The sequence below is a fragment of the Bombina bombina genome, chromosome 7 (assembly GCF_027579735.1).
Source record: "Bombina bombina isolate aBomBom1 chromosome 7, aBomBom1.pri, whole genome shotgun sequence".
In the NCBI taxonomy this organism is placed as follows: domain Eukaryota; kingdom Metazoa; phylum Chordata; class Amphibia; order Anura; family Bombinatoridae; genus Bombina; species Bombina bombina.
The window spans coordinates 360266597-360279280 of NC_069505.1; the positions used below are offsets into that span (position 1 = coordinate 360266597).

The 12684-nt window shown below is 36.2% G+C and overlaps 1 protein-coding gene across 1 annotated transcript in view; it reads right to left on the bottom strand.

Annotated features, from left to right (window-relative positions):
* The window catches only part of EFCC1 (EF-hand and coiled-coil domain containing 1), a 146878-nt gene that overhangs the window by 78175 nt on the left and 56019 nt on the right, over positions 1–12684 (bottom strand). The window contains exon 3 of the mRNA XM_053689397.1: positions 11673–11727. Within this exon, the coding sequence (XP_053545372.1) occupies positions 11673–11727 (55 nt within the window). The remainder of the gene's footprint in view (positions 1–11672; positions 11728–12684) is intronic.

Genomic DNA, 12684 nt, shown 5'->3' on the forward strand with positions numbered 1-12684 from the left:
AAAAGAGCTGATTTCTTTAGGACAATGCCCTACAAAAGGCCCTTTTAAGGGTTATTGGTAGCTTATTGTAGGCTAGGGGGTGTTTTTATTTTGGGGGGCTTTTTTTACTTTTATAGCACTATTAGATTAGGTGTAATTGTTGTTTTTTTATAATTTTGTTTATATTTTTGTAATCTTAGTGTTTTTTATTTTTTGTGATTTTAGTGTTAATTATTCTTGGTAAACTTAGATTTTTTTTTAATTTTTCCTAGGATTTGTTTTTTTTAAGTTGTAATTTAGAATTTTTAATTTTTTTCGTAGTGTTAGGTTTTTGTAATTTAGATATTTTAATTGGTAGTATTTTTTAATTTTATTAGAATAGTAAGGTCAGGTTAATTTATAGTTTAATGTTAGTTGAAGTTTTATTTCACAGGTGAGTTTTTATTTATTTAAATAGAGTTATATTGTAATTTTGATTTAAAGTTAGGGGGTGTTAGGTTTAGGGGTTAATAGTTTAATTTAGTGTTTTGCGATGTGGGGGCCGGCGGTTTAGGGGTTAATAGGTTTATTTAGTGGCAGAGATGTGGGAGGCCAGAGGTTTAGGGATTAATAACTGTATTTAGTGGCGGCGATGTCGGGGAGCGTCAGAATAGGGGTTAATAACTTTTCTTAGTGGCAGCGATGTCAGGAGCGGCAGATTAGGAGTTAATAACTTTTTTTCGGTAAATAAAAAGAGAGAAGCGCTCAACCTGGAAACGAACAATAGCATAATAGCTTGTTCTATGGCTAGTTACCACCCAAGAAGCAGCCTCTTTTTGCTCAACATGTGCCTTTCACAGAGAAAAACTTTCCTGAAGCATATCAGTCTGATCCTGACTTCACAGTACAGTCCAGCCCCGAAATACCAGGCAATTCTTCTCTGAACGAGAGAAACAGCAAAACCCCAGACGTACGTTTCGGCCTATTGTGGGCCTCGTCAGTGAGGTGCAGCCATATCCCTCTAGGCACACTGAGCAACGGGTCCACGTCTGGATTCCCGCATCACACTTAGGGAGACTTCCCAAAATGTCATAATTTGCATAAATAAAAAGAGAGAAGCGCTCAACCTGGAAACGAACAATAGCATAATAGCTTGTTCTATGGCTAGTTACCACCCAAGAAGCAGCCTCTTTTTGCTCAACATGTGCCTTTCACAGAGAAAAACTTTCCTGAAGCATATCAGTCTGATCCTGACTTCACAGTACAGTCCAGCCCCGAAATACCAGGCAATTCTTCTCTGAACGAGAGAAACAGCAAAACCCCAGACGTACGTTTCGGCCTATTGTGGGCCTCGTCAGTGAGGTGCAGCCATATCCCTCTAGGCACACTGAGCAACGGGTCCACGTCTGGATTCCCACATCACACTTAGGGAGACTTCCCAAAATGTCATAATTTGCATAAATAAAAAGAGAGAAGCGCTCAACCTGGAAACGAACAATAGCATAATAGCTTGTTCTATGGCTAGTTACCACCCAAGAAGCAGCCTCTTTTTGCTCAACATGTGCCTTTCACAGAGAAAAACTTTCCTGAAGCATATCAGTCTGATCCTGACTTCACAGTACAGTCCAGCCCCGAAATACCAGGCAATTCTTCTCTGAACGAGAGAAACAGCAAAACCCCAGACGTACGTTTCGGCCTATTGTGGGCCTCGTCAGTGAGGTGCAGCCATATCCCTCTAGGCACACTGAGCAACGGGTCCACGTCTGGATTCCCGCATCACACTTAGGGAGACTTCCCAAAATGTCATAATTTGCATAAATAAAAAGAGAGAAGCGCTCAACCTGGAAACGAACAATAGCATAATAGCTTGTTCTATGGCTAGTTACCACCCAAGAAGCAGCCTCTTTTTGCTCAACAGTGTGCTTAGAGGAATGTGGCTGCACCTCACTGACGAGGCCCATAGGAGGCCGAAACGATCGTCTGGGGTTGTCATGTTCCTTGTTCAGAGGAGAATTGCCTGGTATTTTGGGCTGGACTGACCTTACTTGGCAGGATCAGACTGATATACTTCAGGAAAGTTTTCTTCTGTGAAAAGCACACTGGTCTAAAAGAGGCTGCTTCCGGGTGGTAAATCGCCATAGAACAAGCCACTGAGCTGTTGTTCGTTCCTGGTAGAGCGCTTCTCTCTTTGTATGCAAATTATTATGACCCTGGGGAAGTCTCCCTATGGGTGATGGGGGAAACCAGACGTGGACTCCTTGCCCAGTGTGCTTAGAGGAATGTGGCTGCACCTCACTGACGAGGCCCATAGGAGGCCGAAACGATCGTCTGGGGTTGTCATGTTCCTTGTTCAGAGGAGAATTGCCTGGTATTTCGGGCTGGACTGACCTTACTTGGCAGGATCAGACTGATATACTTCAGGAAAGTTTTCTTCTGTGAAAAGCACACTGGTCTAAAAGAGGCTGCTTCCGGGTGGTAAATCGCCATAGAACAAGCCACTGAGCTGTTGTTCGTTCCTGGTAGAGCGCTTCTCTCTTTGTATGCAAATTATTATGACCCTGGGGAAGTCTCCCTATGGGTGATGGGGGAAACCAGACGTGGACTCCTTGCCCAGTGTGCTTAGAGGAATGTGGCTGCACCTCACTGACGAGGCCCATAGGAGGCCGAAACGATCGTCTGGGGTTGTCATGTTCCTTGTTCAGAGGAGAATTGCCTGGTATTTCGGGCTGGACTGACCTTACTTGGCAGGATCAGACTGATATACTTCAGGAAAGTTTTCTTCTGTGAAAAGCACACTGGTCTAAAAGAGGCTGCTTCCGGGTGGTAAATCGCCATAGAACAAGCCACTGAGCTGTTGTTCGTTCCTGGTAGAGCGCTTCTCTCTTTGTATGCAAACTTTTTTTCGGTGTCAGTGATGTCAGGGGCAGCAGAATAGAGGTGTTTAGACTTAGGGTTTATGTTAGGGTGTTAGGTTTAAACGTAACTTTTTTTTCCCCATAGACATCATTGGGGTTGCGTTACGGCGATTGCCATTCCGCACTTCAGTTGTTAGTTTTTTTTTCTAAGACTCTCAGCCCTTGGCTTTTGTGCGGTATGGAGAGTAACACCACCATATCACACGCACAAGGAGGCTTTTCAGAAACTCGTAATGGCAGCGATATGGGGGTGAAATAACGCAACTTTTGTTGCGTTCGTTTCGCACCCTGTTTAGCGCAAACTCGTAATCTAGGTGTCTGTTAGCTATGGTCAGTAATACAAAACTTACATGCTCTAACAAATTAGAGAATGTCGTTTTTCCACTAGACTGTTCCTTTAAGTTTTTTTTTTTTTTTTTAAAGGTATGTTTATCTATGCTTCTCACTTTATTTTTCTACAAGATTTGTTTTGAATTAGCTGTACAAAGCAAAGAAAAAAATAGTATGTAAAAGATCTATCTCCAGGCTTTTATTATAACACATTTCCATATAATCGATGCCAGATTTTAATTTTAATCCTAAATGCCTGTAGAATTTAGTATTTATAGAGTGAAGTAAATCTGGAACATACATTACAGAAGGAAGGAAATATGTGAATTAGAATAAAATAAATATCACAGAAGGAATGGAAATCAATATTAAAGGGACATTACACACTTTGAGAAGGTAATATAAAATAATAAATTATATATAAAAAAAACACTACAATATACTTTTGTTATTTTTTTGTCCCATTTTCATGTAATTCCATTCTGAAATTGTGAGCTTTACAGTTCTTGTTAGAAATGGAAGTACGGTACACTGTTATATTCCACAGAGCCATTGGTTGCACACTCTAATGGCCTATTTATAACTGTCCCTAATTGGACACAGCAGAGAAGGTAACCTAAGTTACAACATGGCAGCTCCCATTATTTATAGACATTACAACTTTACACTTATTTTCTTAATATTGTAACAGCTATTGAAACTTTAAAAAATATATCTACATAATATTCCCAGACTAATCTTTTCTTTGAATGTATCATTCTATCTAGCATTTGTTTAGTGTTTTATGTCCCTTTAAATGCACAAAGCATTTGTTCACAATCATATATATTTTTTGCAAACCAAACAGTTGCCTAGGGTGCCTTCTTGCAGAAAAACCAAACAGTTGCCTAGGGTGCCTTCTTGCTTTTTTACTGCATTTCCCTTTTTTATTTCATGTAGAAATTCTGTCCAATCAAATACTGCAATTGCAAAGAAAGCAGATATATTTGTGGGTCAGCGGTACCGGTAGTGTACTCACACGCCAATAGTATTTGTATATGCAGCAAACAAAATATGAGGGTCCAAAATTTGTCTTGTGCTTAGTTCTCTTCTTACTTATCCATTAAGCACTGTAGGCTTAACACTGTAGGGCCCACAATACATTTAAAGGGATAGTATACAATATAATTTTTATTGTTTTAAAGATAGATAATCCCTTTATTACCCATTCCCCAGTTATATTAATATACTTTTTACCTCTGTTATTACCTTGTATCTAAGCCTCTTCTGAAAGCCCCCTGATCACATGACTGTGGCTATTTAAAATGCATTGAGTTGCATTGTGTTGTGCTAACTCTTAAATAACTTCCCGGATTGAACACATTGTTATCTATATGGCCCACATGAACTATCAGTCTCCTGTTGTGAAAAGCAAATACAAAGGCATGTGATTAAGAGGCTGTCAATAGAGCTTTTGAAACAGGCAGTAATTTAGAGGTTTAAATGTTATAAAGTATATTAATCTAACAATGATGGTTGTGCATAGCTGGGGAATGGGTAGTAAAGGCATTTTCTATCTTTTTAAACAATAACAATTTTGTGTAGACTGTCCCTTTTAAGGGCCCCCAAAAATGTTTTTTGGAATTTTAAGTAAAAAAAATAAAAAAATTGTCACCTGAAAGGCCTAATCTAAATAAATGACAAATTACTGATGAAATTACTTATAACATGACACTCCATTTAAGTCCTGACACTCCATTAAGGGTCGGGTTAAAGGGACAGTCAAGTCCAAAATTTCATGATTCAAATAGGATATGTAATTTTAAACAACTTTCCAATTTACTTATATCACCAATTTTGCTTTTGTTCTCTTGGTAATTCTTAGTATAAAGCTAAACCTAGGTAGGCTTGTATGCTAATTTCTTAGACCTTGAAGGCCGTCTCTAATCTGAATGCATTTTGACAGTTTTTACCACTAGAGGGCGTTAGTTCATTTGTGCCATATAGATAACATTGAGCTCACGCACGTGACGTTAAGTAGGAGTCAGCACTGATTGACTAAATTGCAAGTCTGTCAAAAGAACTAAAATAAAGGGGTAGTTTGAAGAGGCATAGATACAGTGGGTATTGAAAATAATTACATTTTGTTGCTTTGCAGCCTGAAATAGACACAGTTTCTGTTTATCCAGTTGTAATTACTCAGTGCAACTTATAACATCCAAGTGAAAGCCAATTCAAAAACAGAAGTTATCTAGGAGTCAGCACTGATTGGCTAAAATGCAAGTCTGTCAAAAGAACTGAAATAAGGGGGCAGTCTGCAGGGGCTTAGATACAAGGTAATTCCAGAGGTAAAAAGTATATTTCTATAATAGTGTTGGTTATGCAACACTATTTTTTTAAACAACAAAAATTCTGGTGTTGACTATCCCTTTAAAGGTATAATAAAGGGACAGTATACACCAATTTTCATTTAACTGCATGTAATAGACACTACTATAATGAATAATATGCACATATACTTATATAAAAATCCAGTGTTAAACCTTTTAAAAACTTACTTAAAAGCTCCCAATTTGACACTGTTAATGAGATAAGTATAAGACACCCACTGAAAGGGTCTGATAGCAGAACCTCCCCCCTCCCCTTCCCCTTTATATGAAAAGACCCATTAGACAAACAGAAGCAGTCTGAAGTCTGTAATACCTCTAAAACTTGGGCTTGGTTAGGAGTCTGAAAATCAGCACAATGTTATTTAAAAATAAGCAAAACTATACATTTAAAAAAAACACACACACCTAAATGGGCTATATAAATGGATCCCCTACAAAACATGTATGCAAAGAAAAATCTTGTGTATAATGTCTCTTTAAACAGTAAATAATGACCCCATAATGATGTATTCAGTGCAAAGATTAGCCTGTATGAAACAACAAATATAATTGTAAAACATACATCTGTATGTTTTACAATTATATTTGTTGTTTAAATATTAAAGGAACACTCAAGTCAAAATTAAACTTTGTGATTCAGATTCAGCATGCAATTTTAAACAACTTTCCAATTTACTTCCATTAACAAAATGTGCACAGTCTTTTTATATTTACACTTTTTGAGTCACCAACTCCTACTGAGCATGTGCAAGAATTCACTGCATATACGTATATGCATTTGTGATTGGCTGATGGCTGTCACATGATACAAGGGGAGTGGAAATAGACATAACTTTGCAATTTATTTAACAAAAATCTACTTCTCATTTGAACTTCAGACTAAGTGCTATTGCATTGTCTTCTTATCATGCATTTGTTGATTATGCAAATCTACTGTATTGACTGGTCCTTTAAATATGAAGTTGTCTATGCGTACTTTAGTTTCTATAAAGGAAATGGGCACTGCTATGTTAAATCAGAGCGTTTATAAAACACCCGGATTTACCATCGCTAAAAATAATGTTGAGTTTAACTTCTCATTTATTTATAAAAGGGTGCTAAACTCAATCTGCCTGTGCCACTTGATAAAGTTAGAGCCTCCTTCTACCAATAAGGTGACGTTTCCATCTCTAAACCTCTAACACTGTCAGATGACATGCACGGCTATTGGTTTAGAGGTGGAAACATCCCTCATTGAAGAAGATCACTGTGCTGTGGGCAGCCGGAGGCTCTGACTTTAGCGAGCTACCGCAGCACAGACAGGGTGAGTTTAAGACCCTTTTTTAAATAAATGATCATTAAAACTCAACATTATTTTTAGCTTTTTTAAACGCTTAGATTTACCATCACTTTAAACTCAGGTTTATTCCCTTATCTATTGCTTCTGCTAAGGACAATTAGGGACAGATATATAACATACAATACAAATGAAAGTGGAAATAATGTTAGATAACCCCTTTAACAATATTTGTTCCACACAGCCTTGTCTACAGTCTTTTTATTGTCTGATTTATATGTGTCCCTAATTGTCCACAGCAGGACAAATAGATAAGGTGGAAACTTTAGTTTAAACATGGTGTCATCCATAACTTTATAGAAACTCAGTAGCATTTAGAAAAACAATAATTTTCAGAGTTAAATTACAAGACAAAATAATAAATAATAAACATGTCTTTTTAACATAATGAAATAATCTCATACTGTTTAATAACCCCCTTTAAATCATTCCCTGAAAAGACTGAAATGTTTAACTGAAACTTTTTATTCTGGTGTAGAAACTATCAAATGCCCAATTAAAGCAAAATATAATTAGTTATATGCAGAAAATGATTACATCATTCATTGATAAACTGTTTGATACCATATGAAAAACTTGTTTTAAAATGAGAGTTTGTGATGACATTTCAAGAAGGGAGATCACAAACAACAAACATCAATAGACCTTAAAGGGACACTGTACCCAAATTTTTTCTTTTGTACTTCAGATAGACCATGCAATTTTAAGCAACTTTCTAATTTACTCCTATTATCAATTTTTCTTCGTTCTCTTGCTATCATTATTTGAAAAAGAAGGCATCTAAGCTTTTTTTGGTTTCAGTACTCTGGACAGCACTTTTTTATTGGTGGATGAATTTATCCACCAGTCAGCAAGGACAACCCAAGTTGTTCACCAAAAATGGGCCGGCATCTAAACTTACATTCTTGCATTTCAAATAAAGATACCAAGAGAATGAAGAAAATTTGATAATAGGAGTAAATTAGAAAGTTGCTTAAAATTTCATGCTCAATCTGAATCACGAAAGAAAATTTTTGGGTACAGTGTCCCTTTAAACACAGACATTGGAGCATGTTAAATTGTGTTAGATTTTCTCACAAGGAACAAAAGATCACAGGATATCGTGAGATCTTAAACAGTAAGCCAGGCTTTCTATGTATAATCCTATCCAGAAAAAGACCATTAATTAGTCTGTGTAATACCTGTTTATAGCTATTATTTACAGATTATTTTTTGCCAACTGTATGCCTATGGCAGAAATCTATAGCAGATAAAACATTTATTGATTCCCCACTTTGGTTTGGAAAATGTGTTAAGCTCTGTAAGGCACAAAGGCTCGTTAATAATGGTTCCTAATTGAGATTGTGAAAATACTTGCTGATATTAGCTGATGGCGGTTTTGATATTTCTTTGAAGATTGGAGCCTACATTTAGTAATATTAGGTTAGACAAAGGAAACAAAGTGATTTGTATTAACAAAGCTTTGAGGAAATTGCTACTAAAAGAACAGAAAGGCCATACATTTTACCTCTGTGGTTTTGCAGCTTTAAAGCAACAGGGAAATCCCATATTTTATTTTGTATTTTAAAGGGACATGAAACTCATCACTATTCAGATGGAACATACATTTTTAAACAACTTTACAATTTATTTTTATTATCAAATTTGCATTAGTCTTTTTGTATCCTTTGTTGAAAGAGCAGCAATGCTCTACTGGGAGCTAATTGAACATTGTGTGAACCAATAACAAGGCAATATGTGCAGCCAACTCCCATTATTGTATTACTGGTGAACTGCTTGTGCAATGCCGTCTGCTGCTAGCAGGGGGTGTCAATCAACCCGATCTTACACGATTGGTCAGATTGCTGTCCTCAGCCTCAGAGGAGGCGTATGAGTTAAGGAGCAGTAGTCTTAAAGGGACATTCCAGTCAAAATTTAAATGCACATAGATTAATTACATCTTTGAAGAGAAACATATTTGCAATATACATGTATTAGCAAAAATGCTTCTAGTAAAAGTTATGGCTCATTTAGTGTTAACATTTTTCTCTGCACGTGCATGTGAAGAATAGCTAGATATTCTCAGTGCACCAGAATTTTAAATACTGCAGCTGATCAGAGCACCAGTGGGGCTTGTATCATGTCAGCATTAACAAAGTGAGTCATTTCTAGATTATACATGCACCTTAGACTCTCTGAGTAAGTGCTGTTGGTAAAATGCTAGTGCACGGTGCATACTTAAATACACATTTGAAACAGCTATAGCTTTTATTAGAAGCATTTTTGCTAATACATGTATATTACAAAATGCATCCATGTGGATTCCAATTTTGTCTGGAATGTCCGTTTAAGACCGCTGCTTCTTAAAGGGACATGAAACCCAAATTTTTTTCTTTCATGATTTAGAAAGAGCATACAATTATAAACAACTTTCTAATTTACTTCTATTATCTAATTTGCTTCATTCTCTTGATATTCTTTGCTGAAAAGCATATCTAGATATGCTTAGTAGCTGCTGATTGGTAGCTGCACATAGATGCCTCCTGTGCATTGCTATTTCTTCATTAAAGTATATCTAAAGAATGAAGCAAATTAGGTAATAGAAGTAAATTGGAATGTTGTTTAAAATTGTATTCTCTACATTAATCATGAAAGAAAATGTTTGGGTATAGTGTCCCTTTAACTCCTGTTTCTGGCAAGCCTGAAGGTTCGCGTGGAAACAGATGCATTGGGGCCGATTGACTGTTTGATAAATCATCTCCATTAAATCAACGGATTTGAGGTATGACATTTCTGTAAAGGAATGAAAGTTCTATGTTTAAGTCAATGCTTAACCTCTTTGACCCTTCATCTGTATACCTCAAATGAGCTATTTAAGTTTTTCAGAGCTGCCTTTACAAAAAGTATAGAAGCTATAAGGAAATGAAACAGAAATGTTCAGGACTATACACATACATATGCTAAAAATATATAACTATTAATTATTTACTACACCCACACATTTACATTGTAACATAGATATATAGAAGACAGGAGTGAGACATTTGTGTGTTCAAAATGGGTGACCTGTTTTGGCAGCAACATGTTTACACAAAGGATTTTGGGAGTTTAAAGATTTATAACCACTTACAATTATTTCTTTATATTTTAACTTAAAGGGCCTGTAAACTCAAAATGTAATTCCTCATAAAATATCTATTTCATGCATAGTAAAACAAATCTGTTATGTGCTTTTACACTAATTAGTTTGTTTGTTGTTCCTGTACATTTCCACTACCTACAGAGAAGCTGGAGCGGATTATGTAGAATGCAGAACTTTAACATTTCAACATACAACACAGTGATTGCTTGATCAGTCCATAGGCATATGTATATCTGTCCCTAGTTAGACACAGAAAAGACAATATGATAAACACACTGAAGAGGTTTTTTAAGGGGTGTATCACTGGACTCCAAAACAAGGCAAAAAGTTGCTTACAAAATATTTATTTTATATGCAGATGTTATGCAATGCAGTGCTTAAAGGGACATGAAAATCCAGTCTTTAATTTTATAATTCAGATAGCGCTAGCCATTTTAAACAAATCTCTAATTTAGTTCTATTATCATTTTTTCTTAGTTCTCTTGGTATTTTTTGTTGAAAAGCAGGAATGTGAGCTCAGGAGCATGCACATGCCTAGAGAACTATAGGCAGTTTTGCAAGAATGTTATCCATATGCAAAAGCGCTAGATGGCAGCACAGCTCCTGCCATTTAGTGCACCAGACACCTACCTAGGTATCTCAACAAAGAATATCATGGGAACAAAGCAAATTTGATAAAAGAAGTACATTTGATTTTTTTAAATTGTATGCTCTGTCTAAATCACAAAAGAAAAATGTTGGGGTTGATTTCCCTTTAACAGCTAATACTTACTATACATATATAAAATAAATGTAATATTCCTTTAAGATTTCATGAGGATTGTTTAGCAGAAAATGCAGCTATATTTTAAGGTACCTATTTATCACTAAAAGGGACAGTCAACAGCACCAGAATTTTTGTTGTTTAAAAAGAAAGATAGTCCCTTTATTACCCATTCCCCAGTTTTGCACAACCAACACGGTTATATTAATACACTTTTTACTGCTGTGATTACCTTGTATCTATGCTTCAGCAAACTGTCCCCTTATTTAAGTTCTTTTGATAGACTTGCATTTTAGCCAATCAGTGCTCACTCCAGGGTAACTTCACGTGCATGAGCTCAATGTTATGTATATGAAACACATGAACTAATCCCCTCTAGTGGTCAAAATGCATTCAAATTAAAAGCAGTCTTCAAGGTCTAAGAAATTAGCATATGAACCTCCTAGAATTATCTTTCAACTAAGCATACCAAGAGAACAAAGACAAATTGGTGATAAAAGTAAATTGGAAAGTTGTTTAAAATTACATTCCCTATTTAAATCATGAAAGCTTTTTTTGGTCTTGACTGTCCCTTTCTTAAAAGTGTGAACAATGGAAGAAGCAATCTCCTGCTATTGCTCCAATCAGATTTGGGGGCCGAATTATTAGGCTCACCAGATACAGAAGTTATGAAGCAGCGGTATAAAAAGACAGCTGCTCCATAACTTGTCCGCCTGCTCTGAGGCACCAGACAGAAATCAACCCGATCGCAAGAACTGCTGCTGCAATGATAAATGCAGACAGCGTATGCTGTCGGCATAAATTGATGTGCAGCAGGCATGATACGCTACATTGTATCCTGTCTGATCGCACTATGATAAATCTACCCCTTGGTGTCTACCTCTGAGGAAGGACCTTCTCTCTCAAGGTCAAAAGCTGCACTTTGCTCACTACTTCTTTGAAACAAAAAACATGTTAATAGACTGGAAAATTTAAATATTAAAGGGACAGTAAAATCAAAATTAAATTTTCATGATTCAGATAGAAACAATTTTCCAGCATACTTCTAGTAACTAATTTACTTTGTTATCTTTATTCTTTGTTGAAAAGCATACCAAAGTAGGCTCCGAGCAGCAATGTACTACTAGGAGCTAACTGTTGATTGGTGCCTACACATAAATGCCTCTTGTCATTGGCTCACTGAATGTGTTCAGCAAAATAGTAAACTGCTGCTTCTTCAAGGATTCCAAAAGGAATGAAGCAAATTTAATTACAGAAGTAAAAGTATTTAAAATTACATACAAAGGTAGTTTTCATGCCCTTTACAAAACAGTTATCTGCACAATATCCCCAAACGTATATGAAAAATGTAGGTTTTAGTAGCATATTTTGACCAAAGCCTGTAAGTTCCTGCAGAAAACCCCTCAGTCTAATACATGTAACGTATGATGCATTTCATTCAGTATTTTATGATACATTCTTACAATACAATTACTGCCATCTTAGTTTCTGTGTCCTTGTACACTTGGGTGTTCTAGGTTCAGGTAATTTTACACAACTTTCCAATTTACTTCAATTATCTCATTTGTTTCATTCACTTGGTATTCTTTGTTGAAAAGAATATCTAGGTAGGTTCAGAAGCTGGAAGCTAGCTGCTGATTGGTGGCTGCACATATATGTCTCATGACATTTGGCTTACTGGTGTGTTCAGCTAGCTCGCAGTAGTGCATTGCTTGATATCACAAGAATAAAGCAAAATTAATAGATGTAAATTTGAAAGTTATTAAAAATTCTATGTTCTATCTGAATAACGACAGAAAAAATTGGGTTTCATATATGCTTATGAAGAAGCAACAGTTAGGGACATTAAACATTTCTTGCTTTTGTGTAAACAAATTGTGCTGGTCCCATCT